Source organism: Anas acuta, chromosome 2 (genome assembly GCF_963932015.1).
Source record: "Anas acuta chromosome 2, bAnaAcu1.1, whole genome shotgun sequence".
In the NCBI taxonomy this organism is placed as follows: domain Eukaryota; kingdom Metazoa; phylum Chordata; class Aves; order Anseriformes; family Anatidae; genus Anas; species Anas acuta.
Genome location: NC_088980.1, coordinates 55944793 through 55962676, shown reverse-complemented (window position 1 = coordinate 55962676; position 17884 = coordinate 55944793). Strand labels below are relative to the sequence as shown.

Sequence of the window (17884 nt, the reverse complement as noted above, 5' to 3'; positions counted from 1 at the left end):
GATCATACTCTTTTTGATGTGTTAACAGTGAATTGTGGCTCTAGGCTTGGAGCTTATTTTATAGTTAGTCCTTGAAGAGCAGTGGATAATCTTCCAGTACATTCAGACATACCTCTACAATTCCTTGACTTTGCTGGGTTTACATTAAAGTTACTAAGTGCAGGTTTTACATCAATGTTGGTAACCTTGGATTTAATATTTACAAAAAAGGAATTGTGGAAATGCTTTGAACAAGAAGATGACAGGCTTCCTTCCAAGAAGGGTAATTCTACTTTCATAGGGTAATTCTAGTGACAGTTAAGGAAAAATATATATATATATATAATGAAAGAATGATCTGTTTAAGTGTAAATGGAGAAAGCACATGATGGAATCATGCAAATGTAGTACTTTCACTCACCAAACAGCAAAGGATGATCTTTCACTTCTCTGTCTCTGTTCTGTTTTCTGTAAAGCCTCAAATTAATTGAGATTGATTGATTTAATCAGTTACTGGAAAGAACAAATTAAAAAAATAGGAGGCAGGTTTCTGAAGTTCCCATCTTCTTTTCCTCAGATAAGTCATTAGCCAATGCTCATGTTGGGAAGAAAATACAAATCCTGTCTTTATAACGTGATTTTTCTGTCAATCCAAATTAATGATTCTCAAGCATTGGAATTAGAATAATTTTGGTAGAAGATAGATGGTCTGATGAAGATATTGTACACTATCTCGCCAAATGGGAGTCAACCCTACCTAGCCAACCCTAGGAGCTTTTTCTTCTCCATCTGACGTGTATTAGTGGGAATGGATTATTTACCTTTCTTATAGTAGTTCATGGCTCCCTGTGATAGTGTAATTTTGGTCCTATGGGGTTTTGCACAATTTCTTGAAATACATGTCAGAGCTAACTTTTAGCATGGTAACTGCTTAATGACCATAACATCCCTGATTAATCCTGTGGTGCCACCAGTGAACTCGGAAGTGAGTCAGAAATTTAGGAGTTATCAGCAGTAGTATTAGCTGATGGGTAAGACTGTTTTAGAAAATTTCAGTCACTATTATTAGTCATATAGATATGCTGGCAAAGATTTTCAGTCAAAATGTGCCTTGAGTAAATGCTGGGGTAGACTTACATGTATATATGTGTATGTTTTTGTTGTTGTTTTCAGTAATAGTTGCCATATTAAGCAGCATCTTCCAACAACCCCCAGTTACTTGTTTCTGCTCTCTATTCATTGCCCTCTTCATTATGCCAATCCAATGTTTTTTTGTGGCACTTTGTAAACTGTATTCAAGAGCAGAATTTAAAATGATGCTCATTCCTTCTACTTCCTACTGTTGTTATCAGATTGTTTTTAACGTGGATCATTTCCATAATCTGTTATTCCCCTGTCTTCACATTTAGCTGTTTCCATGCTATTGAAGAAGGTGGTAAAGCATTGGTTTGGGTATGAAAGTGAGAGAATGAATATGAGCTGTATAATTTGTCTTAGCTACCAAAATAAATGTGTGTGAAATTTATACCTTTGTCAAGAACTGCATGGCTAGTCATGTTCCTATCTGAAGTCTGCAAAACCATTACACATTTTTCAGTCTTTTTAGCTTCTTTACTAACAAATTGTTGATAGCCCATCTCTCCTCTTTCCTGCTCTCTTAGACACTCTGTTTAAATGATTTTCTTGAGGCTTTTTCAGGGAGTCCATTGTTAAAGATTTATATATAGTGGATAAGGCACTCAATTGTCATACCTAGGACACTTTTCTCAGGTAAACTGTCACATTCATTTCTAAGGGCGCTAAGTTAAACAATTACATGCAAACATCTTGTCCCCCCAAGTTTTACCCTGAGTCAAGATTTTAATTCATTCTTATCTCTTATAAATTATCTTCATAGGGATGAGCAAATGAGAGCATTTAGAACAAAAATGAAAATACTACACAATGTCCTCAGATTTCTCAGAAGTAGGCCTGGAGATTTTAGGGCTAGTTTTGAGTTTGCAGGAAGTTCCCAGCAGACATATTTATTTTACAGTTAGCTTTGCTCTAAAGAAAGCCAAACTGGAAAGTCGCTTTATGGAATACATACCATAAAAATATCTGAGAAAGGGGAATGTGATCTCTAAAGTATAGCAAGGAGATTAATTCCTCTTCAATTCCCTTGGTCTATTTATAAAGAGAGAAGTAACAAGAAACAGTAATAGGGGGCTGGAGTACATGTAGAAGAAAGGTAGCAGAAGAATTCTATTCTGTGGACAAAAATTAATGAAAGAATCATCAACTGTACTGTATAAATTCTTGCAGGCAGTTCCAATGACTTAAATCAATAACATTGCAGTGCAATTGAATAACTGTGTAATATTTCCTTACCCACTTTTTTTTTTTTTTCTCTTATCTATGAAATGTATTTTGTTGTGAAGAAATACTGGCTTGATTAACACTATGTGAAGTTAATAATGCTATTTCTTCTGCTGCTCTCCAGGGTTTCCTATGCAGATGAATGACTCGGATCACTTGCTATTTCAGCATTCATTTCAAGGATGCATGCAGTTTATTCATGTGGATGATCAGCTGGTGGATTTGCAAGCAGTAGAGCAAGGCAAGCTAGGAAGCTTTGCCAATGTAACCATTGACATGTGTGCAATTATTGACAGGTAAGTTGCAGAGACATCACTGATACTCTGATACACTGATACACCTCCTGCATGTTCCAAAATTATACAGTGTTATACAAAAGGATTCTCTGACACTGCCAGTGATAGTCTTAGTGCAGTCCCACCATTTTAGCAGTGGGTGTCATGCTTGGAGATAATGGCTTTAGGTTGTGAACATACAGTGGAAGGCATACCTCCAGTATCCACTCTCTCAGGCAGAGGAAGAGGTGAAAAGCTATTGTAAGTGAAATTCAGTGCACAGGTCAATAAAATGGCTGCCTTGAATAGAGAAAGATGTCTGAACAGACACCTGCTTTATCAGTTTCTTATATGTCGGTTACAGCAATCTTTTTGAAACTGGAAGCTGTGCTTTCCAGCTTTAGTGCCTTCTGCTACCACTGAATTCCTCAGAGAACTAAAATAGGTGCACATGCTTGCACAGTTGTGCATTTAATAAAGGCATGAACTTGATTAAAATAATGCTTGGTTTGGTCCGTGTTGTTCCCCCCTCTCTCACTCCCCCACCTGCCCCACCCCTTCCTGAGAAGAGTAATTTAGAAAGAATTCAGCAATTAAGAAATTCTCAGTGTATACAATGGTAGAGTTTTTCTTTGGAGCTTACCTATTCAACCTGTGTTGATTTTTACTGCTCCTGATTGTCAGTGTCTTGTTCTTTGGCAAATAAATAAATAAGTAAATTTAAAAATACTAGGAAAGACACAGAAGTGGCACAGTTCCCAAATAAAGGCAGTTTGGCTTCTCATTAATATTACCTAAGTTTTAAACCAATTGCAAGTCTGCTGGGAGGTTGAAAATGACTTTTTAAAATTCTGCTTTGAAAGAAGCAAAGATTATGAGACCACAGAATCTTAAAACAGTTCAGGTTACAAGAAATATCTGGAGTTCATGTTCTCCAACCTTTGCTAAAAGTGAGGCCAACTTTGAAGCTTCATCAGGTTGCCAAGGGTCATGTCCAGTCATATTCTGAGTATCTCCAGCTATGAAGATTCCACAAACTGTGACTGGATATTGTCAGAAAATGCCACAACCGTGAAAAATCCCCTATTCCTTCTCCTTTCCTAGAGTTTTCATTGCTGATCATGATGTCATATGGTATGGAATCTCTCCTTCATCAGTTTGGTCAGCTGTCCTGGCTGTTTCTCCTCCCAAAATCTTGCCCATCCCCCGTGGAATCATAGAATCATTCAGGTTGGAAAAAACCTCCAAGATCATCTGCTCCAATCATCTCTTTATGACTGGTATTACCCACTAAACTATGTCCCTAAGCACCATATCCGACCTTTCCTTAAACACCCCCAGGGAGGGTGGTTCCACCACCTCACCGGGCAACCTGTTCCTAACCACTGTTGCTTAACCACTCTTTCTGAGAGCAAATGTCTCCTAATTTCCAACCTGAACCTCCCGTGGTGCAACTTGAGGCCATTCCCTCTTGTCCTATCACTAGTTATGTGCGAGAAGAGTCTGACTCCCAGCTCCCCACACCTTCCTTTCAGGTAGTTGTAGAGAGCAATAAGGTCTCCCCTGAGCTTCCTCTTCTTCAGACTAAATAACCCCAGTTCCCTCGGCCGCTCCTCATACAACTTGTGATCCAAGCCCTTCACCAGCTTTGTACCCCTTCCCTGGACATGGTCCAGGGCCTCCATGTCCTTCTTGTAGTGAGGGGCCCAAAACTGAACACAGCGCTCGAGGTGTGGTCTCACCAGAGCATAGGGGGACAATCAGCTCCCTGGTCCTGCTGGCTGTGCTATTCCTGATGCAAGCCAGGATGCCGTTGGCTTTCTTGGCCACCTGGGCACACTGCCAACTCATGTTCAGATGAGCATCAACCAATACCTCCAGATTCTTTTCCTCTGCACAACTTTCCAGCCACTCTGCCCCAAGTTTGTTGTGTTGCATGGGGTTGTTGTGCCCCAAATGCAGGACCTGGCACTTAGCCATGTTGAACCTCATCCTATTGGCCTCTGACAATTGATTCAGCCTGTCCATGTCCCTCTGCAAGGCCTTTCTACCCTCCAGAAGATCAACACTTCCCCCCACCTTCATGTTGTCTACAGACTTAATGAGGGTGCACTCTATTCCTTCATCCTAATCATCAATAAAGACATTAAAGACAATAAAGATAGTCCCTAACACCAACCCCTGGGGAATGCCACTGGTAACCAGTGGCTAAACCACCAAAGCAGGATAAAGAGATGGATGAGAAATTTTACAAGTATCTGGCAGAAATCATGCAATCTCCAGCACTTGTTCTCATAGGGGATTTCAGCTTCCTGGGTATATGCTGGAAATACAATGCAGCCCTGAGGAAGAAGTCTAAGAGGTTTTTGGAGTGTGTGGAAGACAGCTTCCTGACTCAGCTTGATAGTGAGCCTACTAAAGGGGGTGCCCTGCTAGACCTGTTCACAAACAGAGGAGGAGAGGATTGGTGGGAGATATGGTGGTTGGCACTGCCTTGGGCAGAGTGACCATGAAATGGTAGAGTTCTCTATTCTTCGAGAGAAAGCCTTGATGCTACGCAAGCCTTGTTAAACAGCGAAAATACTGGTGTATTGCAAACACTGTTTTAGCCACAGCTACAGAACACAGCTCCATACAGGTTGCTAAGAAGAAAATTAACTTTAAAGCTTCATCCCACTGAGATCCAGTAAACAATTTTAGTAATATCAGTGTTAAGGATTGTGCATTGTGGAGTAGCAGTAATTTGTTCTGTCATGTCAGGCCATGTTAGACAGCTGCTTCTCCTGGATAAGTTGAGAGTTGAAGTCATAGCAAAAAGACGTAAGCGAAGGACTGCTGTCACAGGGAAAAATTTGCTCTGTCTCTTACCAATACTAGTGATGCTAGAAAGGCCCACTGTTGTTAGAAGTTGTTAGTTTGAATTGATTAGTTTTATTTTGAATATTTTTTGGGAAAAAAAAAAAAAAGTTGGGAGATATATCTGATTAAGTCTCTGCTCTTCCTTATCTGAGCTTATGAGACAGTTTGTATTGATCCCACTTATGCCAGTGTCTGTCAGATGTAATTCCATTATTTGAACTTAATCAGAATTAGGCTTTTATAATGTATTACAATGTAATTACAATTAATTCATAATGTAAGTTAATTAGAATCAAACCAATACAATGCATTTTTGAAAAATATAACTTAAAGCTTCCTAAATGCCAAGCAATTCACTTTTGAAGTGAACTTCATGTAGAAATTGCTATTTATAAGATACATATTTACTTATATAATACATTTAAATATTTTATATAATACAATACTACATGCTGTATATTATATGAAATACATTACAATGTATTGAACTATTAACGTATTTTATATATTTAACATGTATTTAAATTGGATTTCTTTTATATAGCAAAAATTTTTGTGTTTTATTATGCACTGTAATACAACATAATTTTGGATATGTATTTATTAAATAAGAAGAGATATCTTCACTCCTCCTCTCTCTTCTGCCACCTTGGACCCTGATATTGACCTTTATATATATTAAATACATCATGTATAAAAATACATAATATATATATAATTATATGTAAATAGTAAACACATGAATTATAACAAATTTATATAAACCCTATAAAGTAAAAATATGTCTTACATGTATGCTTTCTAAGCACTAACAGATTGTGTTGCAAGCAGAGTAACAATTGTATAATCATTGGAAATTAGAATAGCATACTAGATTTTTCTTTTTAAGATTGAGAAGCCATCTAGTTTGTTGTTCTCCCATGATCAAATTTATTTCTTTGTAGTTTGCACTTTAAAATAAACAGTTCTACTAGGAAGCAATAACGTCAGGCTTTTAGATCTGACTGGATTTTCATGGCTGTCTTAGTGAGATCTGCAAATAAGATTTTACAAGCACTTCTGGCACAATATGTCACTACGTATAACATTTCTATATTTGGCCAAGCACCATGTGTGCTATATATTAGCTTAATTTCATTTCCTTTGAAACAGGAGGATACTTGTGCCTGTGATACTTGGATCCTCTGGCTTTATTTTTTACATGTTTCACTCTGAATCATAAAGGCTTCAGTCTTCATCAACATGGAAATTGCTTTCATAGCCACACTTCAGTGAAGAACCCCACTGGGCAAAAAGATAAGCTGTCACACTGAATTATTCTTACTGCATACTTCAGCCATTTGGTTGGAGGAAAAAATGTGAAGTTGTGAATGATGGCATTTTTCATCATTAGCCAGAATGGATAGCAAGGAGGGAACAATTTTCTCTGTAAGGACATGTTGAAAGGTACTCAGTGTGGTGAGTTCTTGTGTCACATCAGCCTGGAGGTAACTGCTGAATGGTCCCACATTCTGCCAGCTGAATGCCCACACCATTGCAGTTAAGTTCCAGTATTTTAAAGATATTAGAGAACAGTCATATTAGCGTTGCACTTATACTTGGGAAATAGATATATTGAATGTTTCTTTTTATCCTCAGTCTTCCCTTCCTCACCTAGGCATTTTGTTATTGCATCTAGACCCACAAATTGAGATCATATTAACAGGGAACACCAAAGCTAAGGAACATTCTCTTTTTACAGGTAGTCAAAGTTCTTATAATGTCATGACACACAGGTATATATAGGTAGCAATAACAGGCACTTATAATACTACCGAGAATAAATAATCATCCCAGCTTTTGTATCTTAATTAACTATAATTGTATTAGCAATGAAAGTTGTATTGTTGTCACAGTGATCAACATGCTGTACTGCTTGTGAAACCACAGGTCCCTGTACACCTCCTTTACTTATCATTAACAAACTGAGTTGTTGTTACAGTCCAGATGGTACAGTTGTACTTCAGGATTTTAGCACAGGACATTGAACAGGAATTATTATTCACAACTAATTTATCCCAGCAGCCTCAGAGAATACTTAAGCTCGCCTGACTTGGTTGTGGCTAAAATTATGGGGTTTTATCACAGGATCATGATGAGAAGACACTAAAATGGTTTCAAAATATAGTGTCCAATCTGTTGCCATAGATTATGCAGAACATATGCCAACTTTAAAGAAAATCTGTCAGCGTACCATAGGATGAGAAATAACAGAAATAGAAAAACAAGTTCAGTACCAAGAATTTTCATGTAGCTGCTTCCAATGTTGTATGAATGTGTGAACTATGTGATTCACTCTGTATTACAGTGAGATGAATTAGATGCAGATTTTCTGTAAGTTCACATTAAAGAATTAATGTAAGTAACCAGAAATGTGTGGCAGTACATTTCTGGATGATTATTGCTCACCTGCTGTGGTGATACATTATGACAGAATGCCAGCATTCTGCTCGAATCCCTTACAGACATGTTTTTCTATATTATGTGATTGCCAGTCAAAATTAGAAATAATTCCTTTAAGTAACAAAACACAGCAAGCATACTAATGCAAAAAAATGGCCTCAATGGAACTGTCGGCAAAACAGGGATTTGTGGGGAAATTGAAAATGATCATTTCAAATAGTCTTAACATTCTTCATTTCTGGTTATTTACTTGGGCTTTAAGCTTCTGCCCATCCTCAATGTTCTCCCACTATCTCTGCCAGTTCAGTGATGATGTGCCATCCAAATATCACAGTGTGACAACTGCCATATTATTTAACACAGGTCAGTAGGTATCTGGATGTTACTGGCTCTACAGAAACATACGCAAAATAGGAGTGATTTAATTACCTTTTTTTTTACAGTATATCTTAGTTTTCCTCTTTTTTTTTTTTTTTTTTTTTTTTACTGCATGCAGCACTTTGGTATACTCAACAAACAAAAGGTTGGACCTTCTAGTTGTCCTTAGTCAGACAGGAGTTCCTCAAGAGAGCATAACATGCAGATTTTTAAAATTATCTTTTTGGCTTACAGGCTAGTCATAAGAGTTGGTTTTATCACTTCAAATCAGTCATACTTAGGGATTGTTTTTTTTTTTTCCACAGATTCAGGATTCGTCATTATCACAATCAGTCTGAGGATAGGTCAATGGAATACATTTAGTTCTTACCTGCTTAAAGGGGAAAAAATGTTAATTTAAGAATCTGAAACAGAAGGAAGAATCATTGACCTACAACAGTTGCTAGTTCTAAAATAAGGCAGACAGGTAGACATGATGCATTGCCTGTTAGAGTAAATGTGGAATGTGTATTAACTCTGTGGAATAAGGTGTGAAAAGAGCAGTGTTTTCATAATGTTTCCCTGCTTGGGTTGATTTCTCTTGCTTTTTCCTGAGCCTGCCAAACAAGCTGTATGGAATGGTCTTTGAACAAGGACAAACACATCCACTTTAACCTTTGACTGGAGCATATAGTGATGAAACTGCCATTTGCCAGTGTTTTAAAGAGGAATGAAGGCAAGAAATATACATTTCATATTAAGTAAGATAATCACAAGAGCTGTGTGAAGAACAATTTCCTCTTCCATAAAGCTTTATGAGATTAAAAAAAAAAAAAAGTTATTGCAATGAGAAGTAATTTGTGGTCTTTTAAAATTTTCTTGTAAGAAATAAAACACATTGATCAGCACATCCTAGAACAGGTTGAGGACATCTTGGAAGTAAAAGGTGCACTTGAAGAACACAGAACAAGGGCATTTGGGGAACTGAAAAGGATATATTTAGGACTAGAGAAGATAAAGAAAGGAAAATGAGAAGTTTTCAGTTTCTTAGAGATGAACAGTAAAGCAAGAAATAATGTATGTGCAGAAAGCCAACATGTGAAGTGGATACAAGTGCTCCTCTACAGTTCTATCTACAGATAGGGAACAGAAAGAAGGAGAAAGAGAAATAAGATATTTACTTTCTTTTCTGTAGCTCTCTATGAGGACTATAATCACTTTAGAACTAGGACTATAGTCCCCTTCAAATTCTGGATGATGGAGCTTAAAATCTCCAAGACAAAATGATGCTGATTAGATAATGGAGGCTCCCACTTGAAAAGCAGCAACAAGGGATAGAGTAGGACTGTAGGGACAGAAGGATTCATAGCATGTGAGGTTCCTTGTGTGGAACAGTATGACTAATGACCCAGTCTGTTAAATAACACTGTAATCAGCTGCTCTGTTACCAAATTAGAATAGTTTGAACTGCAAATGGTTTGAACACTTGTTATAATTATGCCTTTATTATGTTTTTATGTGCATGCTTTTTTTTTTCTTCTTCTTTATGCTCTTTAAATTATATTCCACAAGTCAAAATCAACAATCGCATTCAGATCAGAACCTTTTAAGTAACTGTATGGCTTATACATTATCTTGCAGCTGGATGCCTAAACATTTGGAAATATCCAAAATCTTCAGTTGTTCCTTGTTTTGTATTTATCATAGATAAAATCTCCAGGGGGGAGAACAAACAAACAAACAAACAACAACAAAAAACTTTATATTATGAAAAATGCATGCTAATGAAATAGTTTTTTAGAGGAAGTAAATACTTTGTCCATTATAAATGCCTGTTCTTACTAAAACAAAAGCTAAGCCTTAGCATTAGGTAAAGGCTTTGTTAACACTTAGGCATATTACTGAAGAAGAAGGGGAGGCTGTAAAACAGATTTCTGGACAAGCTGATCTAATGCTTACTATTTTTTTGAGTGGTCAAAGGTAGCTCCAGATGGAGATGGTAGATGGCAAACCTGATGAGAAAAGACAAATTATAGAAAAAAAAAAAAATATATATATATATATATGTATACACACATATGTCTCTCTATATATGTATTTTTCTCTCCTTTGCTTTGTGCAGGTCCCATACTTACAAGAAAAATGCACACCAATTCTTACAGAGGCTTTTTAGATCCCAGAACATGTATATGTGTTAACAAAAAGGAGCTCAATTTAAAAGCTCTTGTTGGTGCAATTCAGACAGAGAATAAAAGATTGATGCTAATCCTGGGCTGAGTCAAGGGAGTCGTAGATGGTTCCTCCACTTGAAAAATCTAGAGTCATTACTTTAGAAGTCCTACCCAGAGCAGGATCATTATGATATAACAACTCTTTCTGGATCTCTCCAGGTAGTCATACCCAGAAGGAGACTGAATCATCACTAACACTGATAATCATAATTATCATTATCATGCCTGGAAGGAGAAGTAGATGATCATGCATTCTCATCTCATGCACATCATAGATATTACAATCCCTGAGCTGACACACGAGACTGTCCAATTGATTCAGAAGCATTTGAGATTGCCTGCTGATCAAACCCACTTACGCTTCTTCATTCTTAATTCCTGTTCAACTTACCCATAGGCACGACTGGGCAAACTTTATTGTCTACCCCTCACAGCTTCAAATCTGACAACCTGCTTCAGTCTGCATGGCTGTAAGTCAATGCATTGCCCAGACACACTCTGGATACTCTGCATTGTGGATTTTTATCTGTACAGGAGAGAGAAGTGGTTACTCTCACAGGCACACACTTACATACTTACCTACATTTAGTAATCTGGTAAAATCAGAAGGACAAGGATTTGAAAAGAAGTTTGTCAACAGTGGCAATGTTTTAAAATTTCATTTAAATGATATTAAAAGCTGTTTTGGCAGAACCTCTGCTTTTTTTTTTTTTTTTTTTTTTTTTTTTTTGCCATATGCTAACACATCACTGGTGTGGGAGCAGTTTAATGAAATTGAATAATCTATAATTTATAAAGGTCATAACCAAAAGCTCTGTGTGGGAATTCACTTCTTGTTTTCTCTTAAATACAGTACTTCACTCAGGGGACTTGCTTGTATGTGCAGCTTGTGTTATATTTATGCTTAATTATTATTTTATTTTTATTTTCCTGTGGGAAAGATGTAAGCACTGAGCAAACATCTACAAAGTTCTCTCTTTAAAGCTCTCTTTTTGACATGAAATTTACGCTCTCACAGGACTAGATGGTAAATACTGAATTGATCCCATAAAAATACCTTTGAAACATTAACTCCCTAGTTACTCAACTCACTTTTGAAGCCAAAATGTTTGAAGACGCTATCAAATAGTTCATCAGTTAGCACTTCTCATCAACTCAAAGATTGTGTTATGCAGATTGCTTATTTTTTAGGTGATTAAGATATCCTTCTGTTGAATGAACAGAATTCAACAGAATTCTTCATGATTATCCATTATTATAAGATCATTCTCAAAGTAAATAAAAATGGGTTGTCATATGACCGAGGAAAAAAATCAGGGCGTTGCTTCAAGGACTGTTCTTGTTACTATTGTTTTCAGCTTTCAGATAAGACCAGAATTGTGCCACTCTCTCACTTTCATTTATGAATATAAAATAATGGGTTTCTCAAATATGAATATGATTCCTTCTACTTTAAATATTTTCAGACTAGAAGCAAAACAGTTGTAAACATTGTTTATATATTTATATGCACAGGTTTGATTTTGACCAGTTATAAGTCCGAAAGTCTAACTTTGTAATTTGATATCAAACCATAATTCAACCAGTTCCTTAGAGGTATGTGCAATTAAAACAGAAGGGCAACCAGGTGGATTGCTGGAATTTCTCCAGATCCATTACAAGGGATGTTGTTAAAACCATAGAATAACCATTCAATAATCTGGAAGTAGATTTCTGTAGTAATAATTTTTACTAAGTGCATTGTTTAGTATAAATACTAGATCCATCTCTTGTTCATACAGGCAAGCAATAAAATCTTCAAAGTAGTTGCAAAAAACACTGGTAGAAATAAGGACACCTAGCTATTTGTGGATGAGGTTTGACTTTAGCAGAAATTGGCTTGCTGTAGAGTTCCTGCAGAAATTAAATTCTTTTTTTTTTTTTTTTTTTTTTTTCAGGAATAATCGTAATTTTTAAAATAGTTAATTGAAATCTCTTTTTCATTCAGAATATTTGCACTGTTTACACTCTAAAGAAGTTGAGTTATAACTTTAATAGACTAATAGTAGTTTTGAAATAGGTTAATCTTTAAAGCTTGGAAAAATAACAGTAATAACAGAAATCGCTGAAAAATACATAATAATAACAATAATGTCTAGATATGTGCTTCAGGCTTAATATGGTTCTGCATCTCTTCTTCTTCGTTTTCTCAAAAAGTAGGACTTACGCTATTATTTCTGAATTTCTGTTGGTAGTGAGACTTTGCTAGTGATTAGACTCTTTCAAAAATTAATCTCTATCCACTGAGAAAATATTATTCCACATTAAATCTTACAGTTCTCCCAGACACTGATGTGTGTTTTGCAGGACAATAAAGTACTACTTAACAACAAAAAAAAGGTGATCAACTTGCTATCAGTATACTTGGCTGCATTAGGCAAAGTATCACCAGCAGGTCAAGGGAGGTGATCCTTCAACGCTACTCAGTTTTTGTGAGGCTGCACCCAGTGTACTGTACTGAATTCTGGAAGAAGAGAAGACTCAGGGGGGATCTTATCATCTTATTATCTTAACACCTCAAGGGAGGTTGCAAAGAAGCCAGGGCCAGGCTCTTTTCAGTGGTGCCCAGTGACAGGACAAGAAGCTGTGAACACTATGAAAAAGGATGTTCTGTCTAAACATCAGGAAGCACTTCTTTAGTGCTGGAGACTGAGCACTGGCACAGGTTGCCCTTAAGATATTGCAGAGTCTCCCTCTTTGGAGACCTTCAAAAGCCACCTGGACACGGGGATAACCATTAACTATTCTGTGATTCTTTCAAATCCATTTCTGCTACTAGCACACTGAAGATAACAGATTCATCTTACCTGTTTTACGCTTTTCTGTAGCCAGCAATATTAAGATTTCTAAGTATGTCAACATTTCTGATGTGCTTATCATTGTATCCTCCTGTAAGGCAAGACGTGAAAAAATAAACAGATTTATTCATTAGATAACATTCAGTGAAGCAGAGGCCAGTAGAAGTGCAATTGTTCAGCACCTCTGAAATTCCACCTACATCCCTAATTGTTCAAGTGAAGGTCTGAGTGTGGTCTTCAACTATACCTGCTGTGGAAAACAGGTTGGGGATCCATTTTTAAATTGGCAGCAGAGTAGGCATGTATGACTGCATGAAATCAGCTCCTTCTCCTTTTCCTCTCAGTTCATTGTGATGAAAGCATCCAGTTCTAATTCTGTCTCTGATTACTTGTGTATCCAGACAGAAATATCTGTCTGGTCAGGCTTTGTCAATTGCCTAATTAGTTGCCCTCTATTAGTTGCCCAATAAATTGTCCTCTCAAAAATGTAGCAGCCTTACAAAAGTATCTTACAGGCCAACTTCCACCTGTAAGTTGGACCCTGCTGAATGTACCTGGTTTTGCCATATATGGCATATCTATTCAGAAAACAGTATCAGTGTGAACTAGACAAAGGGAGGGAAAGACTGTTTAGATTGTCTGTTGTTAGCTTTGAGTCAAGGGAGAGAGACAGAATACCATACTGACTTTCTACACACTGATTGCTAAGACAAACATACATATGGTGCCTTTACATTTTACATTGGCAGCAATTTTTGTTTTTTTCAACAAAAGACTCAACTTATATGTTCATATTTTAGAAACAGTGCTGGTGCGTAAGAAACACAATGTGCCAGTGCCAATTAAATGCAACACTTTTTCATTGGTGCAAAAACGGAAGAAGGGTTTTCAAACCCATAGTGTAAGTCAGTGCCTAGACATGAAAAATGTTGTATGCTTGTAACTGTTCCCAGGATTTGAAAGCCATTTGAATGCCTGCAAGGGAATGTAGACCAAGAATGAACCAACATGATATAATGAAAGGAGATATTTTTATTTTCTTTAAGATGTTTTACACTTTAAACCCATAAAGCCATTTTCTTGTGCCTTGAAAAAAGGTTTGATTCTTATTTTTTGAAAAGCTATTAATTACTTGTACATTTGTTACATTTATTTGTTGCCATGCAGTCAACTGATAGTCTTTTTTTTTTTTTTTTTTTTTTTGTCTTTCACTGTATTATGCTTCATTGTTAAATCAGACTTGTTAGAGAGCAGCAGTTAATTTGATTTCAACTTTTTATTTTGGCAGCTCATACTGGGTCTATTTCAGAATCGATCGAGTCTAAGGGAAAGAATACAAGTTTTCGTTGGTCCTTTTTAGCATTTTTCATGTCACAGCCTTGCAATTGTGATTAATCTGTATGGCACTGGATAGATTTCATATAACCAATGCTAGGCACTGTTGTAGATCATTGTTCAAAGACTGATTCAAACAAATTGGTATTTATTTGATAGATTTATCCTTATTCTATTTTGGATTTATGTAGCAGCCATTTCTAAGGCAACCTTGTGAAAAGATTCATAAAGATTGGTTTCACTGTGATAATCTACTGCTTCCTGCAATTGACTTGGAAATGTTTATTTGAACACAACTATTGCATTATTTGAAATACTTATTTAGGTTTTCAAAGTTTAATTCACTAAATAGCTCCCATGAAATTTTATGGAAAGTTGTTATCTAAAGAGATGATTTTCATTTGAAATACTACAAAAATGCTTATTTTATTTAATCATTTAATCTTTAATCATTTAGAAGTTAATGAACAGGCAAATAAGATAAATTAGTCCTAGATAAAAAGATCAACTCATAAGTGGTATGAGTCTAATAACAAGAAACATGACAGACAGTTGTAAGGAAAGGCCTTTAATGTTCACTAGTTACCAATGTTAGATAGCACTGTAAATTCAAACTTCATTAACCTCCTAGTTTTTAAAGTTTTATAATTTTAGGGTCTAAGGGTTGTTTTTTTGTTTGTTTGTTTGTTTGTTTGTTTTCACTTAATATATTAATTCCCCATGTTTTCAGATAAAATTCCTAAAGCTTTTGAGGTTGAAGAGCTGCCCAGGCATTTTACAGTTGATTGTGCTACTCGATTTGTATACATGCACAAGACAGTCTTTCACATGCTCTATCTATTAACTTCTTCTGCAATCAAAGCTGAAAATTCACTGTCAGCTTTAGTGAAGGTAGCTATTATTTTCACTTCCCTTTTCACTTTACTATTAAAGGAAGAATATCAAGCTGCAGAGATTTCTAGGTGAAAGAAGAAATTCAACTCCTAAAATGTATCTTTCTAGTGAAACTTGAGAGGCAATGTCTGCTTTTTTTTTTTTTTTTTTTTTTTTCACAATCTCTGCACATTTTACAGAACAATAAACCTTAGTTCTGTCTATTCCTTTGCAGTTTCTTCACTGAACTCCAGCAACAGACTCAGAACCATTATACAAACTTACCTTAAAATCATTAACTCAATAAATAAAATTACTTCTTGCCTAGACTAGATCCAATACAGTTCATTCTAGAATTTACTGATGGTTCTCTCTTTCCCTCTCTTCAGTTTAGTTAGCTTTCTAAATTACAGTTTGTATTAATACTAATCAGAAGATGAGATCTCTCCCACACTATTGTACCCCTTATATTAAGTTTACCCATCTGAAGGGAGCTCAGGGACCATCAATTGTCACTTCTGATCTTTTATTACCATATGATTGTTTGATTCAGGACCTCTGAGAACAGTAGCAAGTGTTCAAGCATAATCACTTTCCTCTGCTGGCTTATTTTCACTGAAGATCAGTTGTAATGTCAAAAGCTAACTACTCCAATGTTTGGTCAAATAACCCCCTTCTGATACATTTGTTTTGTGTGTTTAGTATTGACAGAATTTATTTGGACTTGCCATCCTAATTTTTCACACTTAGTATTACATTTGTGGTTGTCAGCATGTTCCAAACGATTAATGCTTCACTGGCCATATGACAATTATTCAGAAGATAGCAGAAAATAAATGACCTTTTCTTTTCAACTGTAATCCATTCTCTTTCATCAGAGTAGCAACCTTGTGTATCTTATTTATGCAGTCTTATTTTAGCTGTTCTGAAATCTTTTATTTTATAGCTACCTCCTAGAAATGCCTTTGTATCTGTGTTATTGACTAACCTTTTTACAAATTTTTTAGAATATATTTTTCTCCATTTCTCATGACATAATGTGTTTTTTCTCTCTTCTATTGTTAGTTATTTGACTGTGCAACTATTATTTATCTCAGTGGTACATTCTGTTTATATGAAATGTGCAAAGCATAGTTGAATTATATTGTCTCATAAAAGTACACAGTAGTTGTCTTAGAACAGTATAATTATGTTTTGAAATAAGTAAAGTTCCTGATTTTACATGAGTGTATGTTACTGTTTGATGTTAGAACTACATTTGAACACAGAGTATTTTCAAACTATGCTCTCTTCTTTTTAAATATTACCAGTCAACATCACATTTTATTTTAACATTACAGATTTATACCTATGGGCTCATTTATTTTATTCCATCAAAGCAGAATCAGTAAAGGGAAATAGTTACTAATTCATGAAATGTGAAACGCTTACTTGAAAAATATCTACATATGTGTTAACATAAGTAACTTATTCTCCTAAAATATGAGAGAAAGGAAATGAAAGAAAATAAGTGAAAGAAAGGAAAGGAGTAAGAGAGTTAATAGTGAAGGAGTTGAGGAATTTGTAGAGCTTTGAAGGGTGAAGTGTTTACACACATAAAAAGCAGAATTTGAACCAGTAAGCAGTGCTAGCCAGTTTGAGAGGCCTGAACAATTCTTTATCTTGTCTAGGCAGCAGTAGTCTAGGAATACACTATTATGGAGTTTACTGTTATTGCTATATAAAGTGACAGAGGATTTTAGCTATGGAATTCTCAGTGAACAGTAAATTGAAGTAGGAAATACGAAAGTAGATTTTATATTAGACAGACATGTAAGGCACATAGCTGTTTAAGTTGTTTAAGCACAAGCTAAATCCTTGGGGCAGAAGGAAGGGGTTTGTACATGAAAAAGAAAAAGGGAGTTCTACATCAGTGAATCCTGTATGATCTATAACTGTTCCTTCAAGGGAGAAAAAAAAATAAATAAAGCCAAATCTCATTCCTGGCCCTCTACTCTACTCTTACAACACAAAACAGGGAACAAGTTGCTTTCTATAAATGTGTTGTACTTTGCTGCATGTCTAAAATAGCCTACTCTCTAGGCCAAGCCCACTACAAAGTGAATGAACTTTTTAAAAGGATATCATGTTTTTGTCTTCAGAATGATTGGCAATGGTGATATGTCATATGTTTTACATATGTTTTACATAATACATACTTACAATGATTCTGGCATTCAACAAATATTGGATAAAAAGAAATGCTAACAGAAATATAGAAAACAGTAGAAAGCAGTACATCTAGGTTATATATTTTTATTTATTTATTAAAGCAACAGCTACTCCACCACATTAATAA

The 17884-nt window shown here is 35.8% G+C and overlaps 1 protein-coding gene across 1 annotated transcript in view; it reads left to right on the top strand.

Annotated features, from left to right (window-relative positions):
• The window catches only part of CNTNAP2 (contactin associated protein 2), a 1125334-nt gene that overhangs the window by 680376 nt on the left and 427074 nt on the right, over positions 1–17884 (top strand). Inside the window, exon 10 of the mRNA XM_068674838.1 lies at positions 2462–2633. Within this exon, the coding sequence (XP_068530939.1) occupies positions 2462–2633 (172 nt within the window). The remainder of the gene's footprint in view (positions 1–2461; positions 2634–17884) is intronic.